General features: G+C 46.3%; 1 protein-coding gene across 1 annotated transcript in view; it reads right to left on the minus strand.

Moving 5' to 3' along the window:
* The window catches only part of COL9A3 (collagen type IX alpha 3 chain), a 33,733-nt gene that overhangs the window by 9,614 nt on the left and 9,213 nt on the right, over positions 1-14,906 (minus strand). The window contains 17 exon segments of the mRNA XM_053958941.1: positions 1,909-1,962; positions 2,247-2,300; positions 3,136-3,180; positions 3,916-3,969; positions 4,552-4,605; positions 4,894-4,947; positions 5,344-5,397; positions 6,230-6,283; positions 7,514-7,567; positions 7,675-7,728; positions 8,199-8,252; positions 9,501-9,557; positions 11,041-11,082; positions 11,787-11,840; positions 12,012-12,065; positions 12,991-13,014; positions 13,615-13,650. Of these exon segments, the coding sequence (XP_053814916.1) occupies positions 1,909-1,962; positions 2,247-2,300; positions 3,136-3,180; positions 3,916-3,969; positions 4,552-4,605; positions 4,894-4,947; positions 5,344-5,397; positions 6,230-6,283; positions 7,514-7,567; positions 7,675-7,728; positions 8,199-8,252; positions 9,501-9,557; positions 11,041-11,082; positions 11,787-11,840; positions 12,012-12,065; positions 12,991-13,014; positions 13,615-13,650 (852 nt within the window).

Raw genomic sequence — 14,906 nt, forward strand, 5'->3', positions numbered from 1 at the left:
TGCATTGTTGTTAACAGAAAGGCTTATTTGGACAATCAATGCTTGAGAACATGCCATGCTCATAAGTAGTAGAGATCAGGGACAGCAAAAGTGGCAGCATGACAGAGCATAGACAACATCCATTAGAGGGATCTGCTATCCCAATATTACGCTTTTAATTGATTGCAAGGAACACGTGCTGCAGGCCCTTGGAAATGAAAAATGGCAATTGCATCCATTTGCTTGGACATCCTTGGGTCCAGCAATGTACAAAAAGGCAGCAGTTTATGCTGTCAGGGCAGAGGCTTTTAAGAGCTCACCAGACAGAACATGCACATTACCATTAGGAGTCTCTATTGCTTTCTCCTGAGGAAAAAAATCACATATCCAATAAAGATCTTGGATTAAAAAAAAAAAAAACTAAGTAATTTAGGCATTTAAATCTCATTTTGTAAACTGTCTTCTTGAAATAGATGCCTTCAGCAAGCTTCTGTCATGAGGCAGGGCTGCAGCTCGGGTTCCTTTCACTGCCATCCCCTCTGGGTGGAGCATTCAGGGACACAAATAAACCTCAAACTGGCCACTGACATAAAGCAGCATCATCCTCAAAGAGCTGAACAACTGCTCAGGTATTTTTGTGGTTACTGGTTTCCACTTTGTTTTCTGCATGTAATCAGTAAGGAACTTTGAAAGTTATAAATACAAAGCTTTAGGAAAGCTGAGTTAAAGTGCATCAAAAGTGACTCTGCTGAGCTGCTGATGGGAGCTGGAGGGACCTGACAGGTTCTGAGAAACCCTTGGTACTCAGAGCTAAAAAAACCCAAATTATTTTGAGCCAAACAGCCTTAACACTGGAAAAATCCTGCACCTCCCTTGGAACAGCCCAGTCTTAACTAACAAATTATGATTCTAATAAAACAAGTCAGAAATGAGAAGCCCAGGCTGGACATAACCATGGGTTCAGCTGCAACTGCACCCCTGTCAAAACTCTGCACCAACACAATTAGCTCAACTGCTTTTGCTTTTTGGCTGTAATAATGTGCTACCTTTTGTGAGGCCAGCCACTTTGATGAAAAATTGCAGGCATAAAAGCAAACATTATTAATACAGTTTATTTCTAAAGCTGATTTCCCTCTCCTTGGAAGTTAAAGCAGAAGCTGCTCACAAACAATAAATCATGCAGTTCAATTTCTTCCAAGTGGCACGTACCAGAAATCATATTAGACTTGCTGTAGGCTCCTGGATTTCAAAATGAGATTAAGATGGGAAAAAAAAAAAAGAAGGAAAAAACCCCAACAAAACCACTAGAAGATCAGATCCAACCCTAACAGCAGCACTAGCTGGGGAGTGACAAGATGAAAAAAGTACCCAAGCATTTTTAGTAGTGGGATCAAAATCAGGGTTTTACCCTCCTGCTATTATTTGTTATCATCTCTGCTATTGAGCAGGGACACCATGCAGTTATTCCCAGTTTTGTTGTATGTATGGCTGCAGGTTTTGCAGGTAATCCCTCTGCACTGCTCCAAGGAAAGGGATGCAGGACTGGGGAGGATTTCAGGTGTCATGTGCTGGTGAAAAAGTCCTTTGCAACAGCTTCCCAGGAGCTCTGCTTCAGCATGGGCAGAACCTTCCTATTCCTGTGAGTGAGGGGCTTGCTGACTGTCCAGTCTCTCCTGGCAGCTCCACAAACCTCCTGGGCAGCTGCAGTTTGCTCTGCCAAGCGAAATGGGAGGGATCACTTGGCATTTGCACGGAGCTGTCAGTGAGAACAGGATCCGACCCAGCTTGGGGGAGGAATTTCTCTGGTGCCAAAGCTCCCCAGAGACACCACTGAGAGAGAAAGTGGCCTTTTACTGCAGCCAGAGAGTGACCCCCCCACACCAACCCTATTTTGGCACCTCTCTGGTTCACAGCCAGCTCTGTACTTACAGTTGCTCCTCTGGGTCCTGGCAGACCTCTCTCACCAGGAATGCCAACATCGCCCTGGCAGGGACACCAAAGTCAGCTGTGATATTTAGGAGCCACAAACCCACCCTTCCCAGCCCACTGGGACATATTCCTGGATCCCAGGCTGTTCAGTCCCAAACTCCTGCCCCACTGGCCCATCTGCCAGCCCACTGCTGGAGTGCTCAATCCCATGGGATTGCAGGTGCTGCATCACTGGGAGCTTTATTTATGCAAGGAAGCAGCACGTGAGCTCCAGCTCCCCAGTTTGGTTTAAAACTCACCAGCAGAGGCCATGCTAAGTGGAAATGTGGGGCACTTACAGGGATGCCTGGCTCTCCAGAGGGACCTGCCTCTCCCATCTCTCCAGGGCTGCCCTGCAGAGCACAAAGCAAGCACTCAGTTAGGGCATCACTTCAGGGCATCACATCATTTCTGTCCTGCCTGAAGCAACAAAAGGAGGAGGGCCTTAAAACCTGGATCAAGAAATAAAAACAGCTTTAAACCTTTACAGATTTAGGGCAAAGCTCACAGCACCAGAGAACAGGTGAGCTGCACACTCTCTCCTGGCACCACTGGCCAGGGAGGGCTGGCAGCCCCAGGGCAGTGTCCCCATGTCCCACGTGAGACAGGAATGCCAGGACATCCCATCACATTCACTCCTGAACCCCCTTCACATCAGGAGGAGACTCCTGCACCACCTTCCTGCAGCGTGCTCTCCTCCATGAGGATTAGCAGCAATAATGATGCAGAGGGAAGAATTCATAAAGGAGAGGGACAGGGGAAAAAAAAGACACCTCTCAGAGCAGCTTTGTGCTGGACTGCTTTGGTCTGCCTGAGGTTTTCTTTAATCTCACAGGTAGGTGTCAATCTAAAGCTCCATGGAAATTTTTCTCCTGACGTGAGGGAAAATATGCAGAAGGCAAGATGAGATCATTCTGCTCCTGCTGGTGCTCAGTCTTTTGATTCCCAAAGATCAAGCCTCCTCCTGGGACTTTGACAAAAGGATGAGGTTTACTGAACCACTGATGACTCTCCTGTGTATCTGCTGTGTCTTTACTGACCCAGGTGCCAGCCCAGTTATTTCACCTAATTCCTGCTCCTCAGCCCCAGCAGAAATACAGAAATCATCACTCCCAAACCCAAAAAGCTAAAAAGCCTTACTGTGACCAGTTTCCCCACCAGACCCCATCATTAAAGAGATTCACTTACTGGTTCACCCTTTGAGCCTTTAATACCTGCTTTTCCAGGCAGACCCTGAAAAAAATTATGTTAAAGCAATGTCAGAAGAAGTGAAGTTATTAAATTTGTTATTCTGGTCTGATTTGACACACAAGGAGCGACCTTTGCTCAAAGCAATGGAAGGTTTAGACTTCTGCAGCCTTCACTGTGAAAATTGTGACTTCAATGTCTCTGTCTTGCTGCCCTTGCAGCTCCATGAACACTAATCCTTGGCATGAGAGCAAAGAGCAGGAATATACAAATGGACCAGCAGCAGCCACATTTTGCACAGCAGAAACCTCTCTCCAGGGGTGTTCAAAATATTCTGTAAATGCAGGAAGAAAGGAATACTTGATCTCTTCTAAATAGTGGGAAGTATGGGGAGATGAAGCACTTTGCCAATAAGCACTGGAGTAAGGCAGGGACAGAGCTCGATATTGTACCCCAGATCTTACCTCCCTCCATAAGGGATGCACATCAGTGGGATGTGAAAGAGAAAATCCCTCTGAAGTCTAGATTTTAAAGAGTCAGAGAAGCCAGCAGCCAGGGAATTACTATGAGATGCTCCAGGTGTTCTCCAGTCCTGTCTGGCACACTCCTTCCCTGTCTGCATGGTGGGAAAAGTGCATTTCCTCTTGGCTTAACTAGAGCTCCTTGTGAAACAGCCCACAGAGTGACCCTCCCCTGTCCCCAGGAAGGGTCCCTGAGCTGCTGGAACCCCAGACTGAGCTGCTGGAACCCCAGAGGTGGCAGGTCCTCCTCCATACTCACAGGAAGTCCGTTTGGCCCCTTCTCTCCAGGAGCACCCATGGGAGCTGCATCACCCTGTGGATAGGGAGAGGTTAGGAGGGATCCTCCAGCACTGGGACATGGCCTGGCACAGGCAGGGGACACATTCCCAAACAGGCATTTGTACTTTTCTCCCTCTCTGTATGCACAGCACCAAGAGCTGTTGTGTCTAGAGGAGTGAGCACCCACTGGACAGGAGCTCCCAGGTGTTTCCCTGGTTCCTGCAGCTCCCAGCCTGCCCTGGCAGCACACGTTCAATATTCCTGCAGGAGCACTGCTCAGGAGCCAGGCAACCAGCACCTGACAGCACCTTGTCTCCAGGCTATTAAAATCAACTCTGTCAACAGCTCTGAAAGGCATCTCTGAAGGCCTGGAGTCAGCCAGCAGGAATCACTAAATCCAGGGGCACAGCTGAGCTTACATCATTTGTGCACCTTCCTTCTTTAGGGAATTCCCTTGGGATTAACTAACAGGAGAATTTCACTCTCCTTCACTAGTGACAATATCAGAAAACTTTTTAGGAGGAAAAGCTTTCCAGCTTTCTTGAGGAGCATTTGCAGCACTGCCAGCTCAGTCTGAGGAATCTTCCCTGCAGTGTTTAAGTAGGACTTTACAAACCTTCTCACCATCGAGTCCAGGAGCTCCATCCTGCCCATCCTTGCCAGGCATTCCCTGCAATCATGGACAGCACACGTTCAGGTCAGGAGGAGGCTCTGTGGTTTGCAGAATACATTCACATCAAAGAAGCTTTTGGCAACGAGTCCAGCTCCAGTTGTACTGAGAGATTTTCATCAGCAGCAGTACAACTATGGCTTAGCCCAGCTGGGCTTACTCAGAGACCCCCAGGGCAGAAGCTTGACAGCAAAGATGGCAAGAAGCAGCTTTTTGCCCCTTCTGTTTTATCTCCTCATCTGCAAACAAGACAAACAGCAAGACCTGCATCCTATTTAACTGACTTACAGGTTCTCCTATGAGCCCACGAGCCCCTGGGTTTCCTTTTGGTCCAGGTTTACCCTAGAAAACAGCAATAAATCCTGTGTTAACCTGAAGAACAGTCAACAAAGACAATACTCAAATTCTGTAGGGGCATTTCATTCCATTTCAGCTGGGTCCTCTCAGTCCATGTAAGTATGGAGGTTGTTTTGGGACAGAGCAGGAAACCAGCCCAGTGTTGGATACAACACCTGGGAAGATTCTTGATCATTTCAAGGGATGTAAGATCTGCTCCCTGTGCTCCAGGCTGTAGCAGCACTTGGACACCTTATTGCTCAATCATCTTTAGTAAGGGTTAAACATCTCATTTTTGAGATGATGCTTCCATCCCTTTCAAGCAAAGGAAGGGAGCACAAGCCATAATAAACCTGTGGAACAGTCTTTGGACTGGAGCAAAGGGTGTTAGACTGCACTTACAGTGTCACCTTTGGGCCCCTGGAATCCCTGAGGTCCCTTGCTCCCTTGGTCTCCCTGTGACAGAGGAGGAAAAGCCATTAAGCATCTTCATCACACAGAGGTTGCTGCTTTGGGGGTGAAATGAGGTTTTTGTGCTGTTTGCTGGTGTCAGCAGAGGTGTGAGCACACACAGTCCTGGGAGCTGGGCTGCACTTTCTCAGTTACACTCTAATTCCTGACACACTTCCTGCAGCAGGGACTTTGCCAACAATCCCTCAGGGCAGAGACCATCCTCCCCTTCGTTTAATGAAGCAATTTCTTTTAGCAGAAACAGAGTGGGAGAAAAGCTTTAATATTTACTGTCTAGATGCTGCTGGGTGTGATGAAAGGTTTGGTGAGAAAGCACCTTATTTTGTTTTATTTTGGATGAATTTCTTGTATAATTGCAAGACTAGGGAGGTGTCCCCAGAGGGTGGTGCTGCAGAAGGATGGGGATTGCATCCTCAATCCACAGCTATTCCCTCTTGGAGCAAAAATCCTTGAGAGCTGTGGGCACCTGGGAACAGACCAGGCTCAATGGATGTAAGCTCAGGACTGGGCTGATTCCTCCTCCAAAAGTAATGGATATTCCCTTCTCCAGGGCTTGCCCACAGCTGCTGGTGCTCAAGGAAGGGCAGTGAAGCACAGAGAGCAGTGGAAATGTGGTGAACTTATTCTGGTGTGGGGCATGGCAAAGGGAGAGACATCGTGAAGTCTGGGTCAGGTAAAATAACATTGCTCTGAGTGGAGGGAAAGGGCAGAGGGAATAATCTGATGGAGGTGGTCAGCACAGCCTCTGCTCACTGGCAGCAGAGATCAGGAAGGAGGAATAAACCAGGCAGGGCCACAGAAAGACTGGGATACATACAGCTTTCCCTGGAGGTCCTGGGATTCCAGGTGGGCCTCTGAATCCAATGTCACCCTGCAGAGGACAGACATCATTGTGAGGCTGGGCTTGGCAGAGCATGAAGTAACAGAATCCCTAATACTTGGTCTCTTCGAGCCAGGCCTTACAAGCTCTCAGAGGTAAGTATTATACCCTAGATAGCTCAGCTACCTCAGGCGGCATAAAAGTAGCAGGATGGCTCCTGTGACAGTGTTGGAAACAAAAAAGTTTTAATAAAAGGCAAAAATAACAAAGCTCTTGACAGAGAAAAACTGAGCCAGGGCAAGAGGTTCTTGCTCTTGCTAAAACACTTCACAAAGGCGATTTACTTCTTTTGTTCTCTTCTTTTTCTACTGAATTGCTTAGGCAGGACTTTTTAGCTTCTGTCCAATTGGCTATCCTTAAGTTTAAAGTGAAGTCTCCTAAGTCCTATAAAGTGTCTTTTAACCAAATGTAAAAAGTAACTTCCAAGCTTTTTTCCTTTTTAAAGAAGCAAAAAGTAACTTGTTTACTCCATCAACAAAGAACACATTCCTACAAATCCCCAACTTGTACCACAACCTGAGAAAACACAAAAGCCCTGGAAAGACACCCTGGAAAGACACCCTGTATCTCCTGCTGGCTTGAAGGACAGACGTGCAAAAAATCCCACTCTAAACAATGGGGTTTTACTCTGGATCTCCCCACCTTTGTACTTCTGATACACTGATACCTTTCATGGCCTTGCTATCTTGATAACACTCCTACTCCTAAATAAATGCATGAGTTCATCCACTTCAAAACCATTCAGCCTCTGGGCTGCTGCTCAAGGAACTGTGACAAGAGTCCAAAGCCTCAGTGAGCTGGAGATTGACCCTGTTCTCACTGAGGAGCCTTTTTGTGTCCTGAAAGCCTTTATCCATCAGTGATTCTTTGGCTTTTTCTTGTAAAGAGACAGAACAGAAAGTGAAATGTTATGAAATGTTTTCTCTCTTTTTTTTTTTTTTTTTTTTAAGATTCTGTAACACTGTCAGTCTTGCACCTTGGTTGGGATGATTCAGTCTGGCTGGGCCTGACCCTGCCAGTCCCTCGGGTGTGTGGATCCTCCTGACTGTGGAAGGTTGTTCTGATGGAGGGGCTGCAGGGAACAGCCCACACTTTACACCTTTTTACAAGCTTCCCAGTGGAATTCAGTAAGGACACGTGCCACTGGCACCTCACACAAGACAAACTGGTGGTAGAGAGGAAAAGAAAAAAAAAATCAGAAAATCAGAAGTTTTTTCTTACTCTGTCGCCAGCTGGACCCATTGGACCAGGGAGGCCTCTTAGTCCTCTTGGGCCCTAATTAAAGAAAAAAATCAGTTCAAAGTCGATCACTGTTTGTGCTACCAAGGTGACTCCAGGGTGACAAGGCCATGGGAATGGTGGGAAGAGAAGAGCTGGGTTACCTGCAGGCCAACACTGCCGGGAATCCCTGGAGGGCCGGGAGGGCCAGGGTTACCCTGGGACAGAAAAATCAATCAGACAGGAGGAGGGGCAGCAGAGCCTGCAAACACACAGCCAGAGACATCCCCATCTTATTTCTCCTGGACCTCCCTCCCTCACAGATTTCTCTACAGGATTTGCTTCTGTGTTACAGACAATTTCTATGTGCAAGAACATTCAGATCAGTCAGGAATTTATCCAAGTGATTAAAGCAGGGCTTTTCCTGAGCTGACATCCCTGCATGGGAAAGTTAACTCAAACTAATCCTAACATGATGATCCTTGGAAAGATGAATCATCTTGGAGAGTCAGCACATGGTCCTACAGGGAGAGCAGTGGAACCCAATGCACTTCAGCCAAAGTAACTGCTCCTTGTTCAGCAAACAGCCTCATTCCTCCCTGGCTCCTTTAAAAAAATCCCTTATTTCTTTTTCAAGGTGCTATTAAAGAGAAAAATCCTCCCCCATTACTTTTAAATTTAAGTTTACCTTTTCTCCTTGTTTTCCTACTTCACCAGGCTCCCCTTTGTGACCAGTGTGTCCCTAGAAATAAGAGTTATGATTATTCACGTCCCAGTAGAGTCTTGTTTTAAAATTCAGTTTGGTGAGACAGCTGTGAAAGCTGAACCCCACATCCCAAATGACTTTCAGGGAAAACAGTCTGTAGGTGTGCTGTGAATGGAGATCCCTCCTGGGGGAGGTTCTCAGGTACCAGTGCCAGAATTGATGTAGTTCCTGAAAATGCCCACATTTGGTTTCCCAGAGTGACTTGCTTATGGTCTGGATGCAACCCTCAAACACAGATCAGGCACCAGAACTCATTTCTCATCACTCCAGAAAATGGGGATGAGTCACTCCTGAGAACCCCATTCTGCATTTTAGCCTTCCTTTTTAAGTCATCTTTAATCAAGCTTTCAAAGAAATCCATGTCCCACTGAGAGCCTTCATATGAGCTCTGATTCACTTTGTGTCTTGGCTCTCTTCCTGTGACTGTGGGAGAGACCCAGGCTAATTTCAGCCATGGCAGATGTTATTCCTCACCACAGCAAAGGTCCTGTGCACCATTTGCATCATAATTGGAGAGTTTCACAGGGTTTTCCGTTTCTATGAATTTTGAGCAGCTATCCCTAAACATTTTGTGTTTGTAACGATATTTATGATTCAGTGCAGAGCCCAAACAGAGAGGGAAAGTGAGAAAGGTCATTTCAGGAGGAGTGAGAGCATTTCCCAGGAGTTCTCCCACTCACTGCCAACTTCTAAATCCTGCTAGAAGAACCTGAGTCACTTTTTACTTTGTCTCACTGCTGGAGTCCATAACTGCAAAGACTTCATGTGAACCATAGAGGGGACAGAGGAGGAGATCTTTAACTCCTGAGGACTGAAAATTTGCATACCCGAGGCCAACAAAATAATTCTGTTTAAAATATTTAAACATAAATCTGCCTGCTGCTACACTGGCTATAAAAACAACAATTAAACTGTATTATTTTAATTATGTAAGTTACATTTTGCAGTTTTAGAACTGGTGAGGTTTTTTCATCTCTCAGATCTGGAAAGGCAGCTCTGAAATGCTTCCCCTGTTTTTTCCTGTCCATCAGCTCTGCCCCACTGGGCTTGCAGGGTTTTTTTATCTATTCCAAGGGTTAAATTTCATTTGTAGGAATAAATGCAAATGCATGGCTGCTTTGGGAGGTGTGGAGCCTATATATAGAGACTGTATATACAATTTAATGCCTTCATAGTGGTTTATTTTGGGAGGCAAATCTGGTATTGCGGGTGATGTTTCCTTACCTTGAAGCCTGGCATTCCTGGGGGGCCTGGGGGTCCTGGTGGGCACAGAGCTGGGCACTGCAGGGAACAGGAACACTTTGGTTTAACAGGCACACAGCACACCCAGGGAGGCTGGCTTCGGCCATGAGGTGAAAAAGTCATGTGGATTTTGGCTCTAAATTCACTAAATCTAATGGAATCACAGCTTAATGGATTGACCAACATTTCCCTATGCAACGGGGTTCCAGAGGCCCTGGTACCCCACAAAATAATGATTTATGAATGGCCTACTCCACTTGGAACAGGGACTCTGAGACTCTCTGAAAGCTGACAGTGTCCACAGTCCAAAATGCTGAAGAACCCGGGTTTCCCAGTGAAGTTGGATCAGTTTCTTTAAATCATTAGGACCATATTTAATCCTCTGCATTAACTGACCCCTGTTGATTTCCTTTAGCCAACTCCTAAAGTGACAAGGGCAGGCATCAGAGTTAATTGAAGGGCACCAATACAAAACCAATACCTATAAGCTGACATCAGCACATGTCCAGGGGTGGGAGAGCCCCTGGTGGGAACTCCAGCTTGACTGGGAACAGACCAGAACATGCATGGAAATTGACTGAGGAAAAGGCCATACTCTTGAAACTTTACAAACAGCTCTTAATTTGTTTTGTTGTTTGTTCTTTTTTTTTTTTTTTTCTTTTAATACAACTTCAGGCAGCACCTCTGTAGCAAAAATTTAATTTTCTAGTATATTCCACAGGGTAACTTAAATTAAACATGCAGAAATAGCATCATTTCCTATTAACTCCCATGTGATGTGCCATAAGGCAGTCTAAACTGACTCGGAGCTTTTTTTGGGACACGCCAATTAGAAAACCAGAGAAGCTGTCACAACAGCAGCTGTGAAATCTGCAAATGTCACTTCCATCATTCCTGGACCCAACACTCCTTTCGTTCCCCTGAAAGGAAGGGATCAAGGCTTTCTCCTAAGGAAGGAAGCCTAAACAAAGCAGGTGTCCATGGAAGCAGGGCCACCATCCCTGGAAACGAGCAGTGCTGCACACACAGCCTTTCCTGCTGCCAAGCAGGACTGGAAGCATGAAAAGCTGTTGTCTTTTACCAAATGCTGGAGCTGTTTAGTACATGAAGAATGCATGAAAAATGTGCATTTTGGGAAGCAAAAATCGAGGACAAAATCAAAGACTGGTTTGGGTTGGAAGGGACCTTAAAGCTCATCTCATTCCACCCCCTGCCAGGGGCAGGGACACCTTCCACTATCCCAGGTTGCTCCAAGCCCTGTCCAACCTGGCCTTGAACACTTCCAGGGATGCGGCAGCCACAGCTTCTCTGGGAAATCTGTTCCAGTGCACATCTGCCTCCTTGAATAAACATTTCAGTCCAGTAAACACACCCCCCACTCTGATAAGATGGTTTAAACCCACATCTACAGGTCTAAGCAGTGCATGTTAAATGGTCTGACACTCCCCCAGCTGTGCCAACCAAAAGTCACATCAGGGATTAAACCAAAGCATATTTTCACACTACAAGAAGAAAAACCTACCTGAAGGTCCCCACCGCCATCAGGAAGGGCCCCTGGGAGACCCTGCAATTCAGGGAATGGTGGCTTTTAAGTACAAGACAAACACCAGGAGGAAACACAATTTCTAGGACAATTTTTACAGACCCAGCTCAGCTGGATCAGCACAAGGCACATACTCAGCCCCACAGCCCAAAGTGCTGCCCCTGAACCTGGAGTGTTCTGAGCTGCACCAGTCCCCAAAACCAGACACAGCAGGGGTGAAACCATCCCCTGGAGATGCCCAACTGGGCTTGGGAAGACTCTTGGGCCTTAGGTGATGAAGGAGCAGCAATTAGAGAAGAGCAGCTGTGCCTGGCTTCCTCCTGCCCTTGGGAAAGACCTCCCAATCCCACTGTTCAACACTCCAGAGAGGCCACAGCAAACCCAAAGCAGGGACTTGGTTGCAAGTGCCCACTTGCTGGCCCTACAAGAACAGATCCCAAGCCAAGCAAGCACAAAAACCTTCCTTGAGAGAACAACAAGCCCACCCCATGCCCTGTGTGCCATAAAGGTGGGGTTCATTGGGTCCCTCCTCACACAGAGCACAAATGACAAACAGGAGATCATCAAAACATCCAAGAGCAGCCAGGGAAAAGGCCCTGCTCTCCTCAGGGCATGGTGTTTGCTGAATGCTCTTGGCAGTGGCAACAAATAAAAAGTGCAGCAAGAAGAAAATTGCAGACTCCCCCCGGGAATTTTCTCACATTTATTTGCAAGTCTCAACTTACAGGAGGCCCAGGTGGTCCAGGAGGCCCTGGGAATCCTGGCAGACCAAAAGGTCCCTAAAAGGAGAGAAAAATAGTAAGAATTCCCTTTCAATGTAAATGCAAAGGGATGTGAGGGGTGCTACTAAAATGTCACTTCAGAGAGAGGTAAGAGACAAAAATTAAACTCATTCTTCTGTGGTTTTGGCACATTCAGTAAATGAGGATTAAATGGTAGAAAAAACTCACAGGAGGGCCCCGAAATCCATGTCCCCCTGGGAGCCCACTGGGTCCTGGAGGCCCCTGTTGAACAGAGAGAAGAGCTTTTACATCTGTGCTGACCTTGGCACCCCAAAGCCCAGGGGTAGCCAGCACTTGTGATGCCTTGAGAGGCTGCCTAGAACAGAGGCTAGACAGTGTTAAAGGAATAAAGTAGGGATTTATTAAAGGCCTTCAAAGGATGCACCTTGGGCAGTGCAGGAGCCTGGCCAAGGCTACACCCAAGATGGACCCAGAGTCACAAGTTCTCAGACTTTTATAAGTTTTGGTCCATTTCTGTATTGGGGTTAAATGTCCAACTACAGCTGCAGGTTATGAAGCCCCATCCTCTCAGATTGCCCTCCTCAATTCCCTGTTGTTTGCACTTTTTGGGGCTGGAGCTGTAATGGTGTCCTTGGTTCTGGGGCTGGAAAAGGATTGTTTTGTCTGACTGAACTGTGAGGAGAACTTGTTAACACTCTATGAAATCCAGAGTTACACACTAATGCAGTGCAGAATCTGGAAAATATGAAAGGCAAACTCAAGGCATCAGTTGGGCTGTCCCCATTTGCCCAATCCCCCCAGGGAGCTCCATCCTGCACCAGACCAGCAGCTTCCCAATGCACATTTTGCTTTTTACTCCACATTCCCCTGGAATTCACTGCCAATCCCCATCCCTCAGGCACAGGACAGCTCCCAAGAACCCACCAAACAAAAGCTGTCCCACAGTTGGTCACTTCCACTGTTTACAAGGCTGCTGTGCCTTGAATTTACACCAGAGCCAGCTTCCCCAGGGTGGGGGCAGGGATAAAACCCCACAGGGTCAATGATCTGCAGGACTCCACGTCCCTCTGCCTGGCACAGTAGAAGGACCTGAAGTTTGGGGTGGGTTTGCAACATTCAGGGTATCAAATAAAATCAGAATCTTAATTTATATTTTTTTAAAAAAAAAAATATTCTTATTACTTACTGGAGGTCCTGGTAGTCCTTTGCCCTGTAAAGAACATTTGAAACAGTAAAAGATCACTCAGAAACTGAGCACGCAGGAATAAAAGAAAACCTCAAAAAACACTGCTAATTTTTTTTGTTCTAAGTTTCCTTGTCACTCCCTTGCCCCTAATGATTATAATTTGCAATCAGAGCAGAGTCCTGATGAATTCTTTTGTTGCCTCTAATAATTTGTATTTCCTTTCCATCTCTGTTACCTGTGGGACGTATGTAAGAAAAGAGATGTGTGGTGACACAAGAGTGGGACATGGAGAGGAAGACAACATTCCAGTTTATCTATTTCTCCTTTTTCTTTTCCTCTTAATTTTGATTAGACATTACATAATGTCTAATAATTGTGATAGCATTTGATATGTCAGTCTGTATCCCAAGCTGGTTTGCTTTTAGAGCACCTCAGAGAATAAAACCAGGTCTGTGTTACCAGAACAGGTCACACATACATATTTAAACATTTCAAACAACATATTCACTCATTCAGGCTTTGATCCTTTTGCTTGGGATACAAAGCTTCCCATCCTTTCTTGGTGACGGTTTTGGCACAATGTTCCACACTTTCACCACATGTGCTGCTCTGGGAGGTACTTACAGCTGGTCCAGGTGGCCCAGCAGGTCCTAATGCACCCTATGGGAACAAAACAGGATAAAAATTAGCAGGGATAAAAGAGAAACCCCCATATAGGGAGTCACCAAGGCCTGCTCTCCTTGACATCAATCTTTGCTTGGAAACTCCAGCAGTGTCTTGCAGAAACAGGACACAACTGGAGATATTCAGCTGAAGTCACACATATAAGGACAAAAACTTATGGATAATTACTCTGGAAGTCCCAGCTGGCCTCAAATGAATATCTAAATATCCATGAATAACTAAATATCCATGAATATCTAAACGTTCATAACTTGAATTCTATCTACTTGAAATATTCTCATTCATAATACATTCATATTGTAGATCCAATTACTAAGTTTCCTAAAACTATTAACAAAATTTGGATTTGTTCTAGTGAATTTTATTAATTCATCTATTTTCCTTTCTAGCAAAGCTTCTTCACTTGCTTCTTTGGCAAATCCCCCATTTCCTTTTCCCAATTTCATTCCCACTCTTAGGCTTGACTGGAGCTTGGTGAGCTCATGGCTTAGACTAGAATTAAGTCACTCTTGAGGCTGTGAAGCTCCTGCTTGACTGAAGATAAGAACACAGAGAGACCTCCTCAACCCCTCTGCTGCATTGCAAAGCTGCCAGCTGGCCAGCAGGCTGCCAAATTCATTATGGGTGATAATTCTGAAACAGAATCCCAGAATGGTTTGGGTTGGAAGGGAGCTTAAAGAACACCTCATTCCACCCCCTGCTGTGGACAGGGACAGCTTCCAGGGGACCAGGGTGCAGGACAAAGCTTCCATGGCCTCTCCCCAGCCCAAACCTCTTTTCCAAACTTCCCCAAAATGCTGCACAGAAACATCTCGAGCAGATTTCCTGAGCTGGAGTTAAACAGTGTCTGCCCCTGGGACCAGGAGAACAAGGTGGATGGAGAATATCCCAGCACACACAGCTCCCACTGTGCCCCCAGGGATGACACCTGCCCTCTGCTCATGTTCTGTGGGCCAAAGGAGATTAGAAATGCTTTCTCTTGTTAAGCTTAAGGAGAAAGACACAGAGGACCCAAGGCCTTGCTAAGAGTGGTCTTGTGAGCAGAGGACAGCAATCCAATAAAAATCAGCTGTGCTGTGAATGCCAGCTCATTCATTTCTCCTGCTGCAGGTTACTCTGCTCTGCCTCCAGTCACTTTTATCTGCAGGCTAAAAACCCTCACAGCTGCTGCTGGCTGTAAGGGACAAGCTGGGATCTCCTCCTGCAAGGAAAACATTGAATTCCTGGCACCT

The sequence above is a fragment of the Vidua chalybeata genome, chromosome 17 (assembly GCF_026979565.1).
Source record: "Vidua chalybeata isolate OUT-0048 chromosome 17, bVidCha1 merged haplotype, whole genome shotgun sequence".
NCBI lineage: Eukaryota > Metazoa > Chordata > Aves > Passeriformes > Viduidae > Vidua > Vidua chalybeata.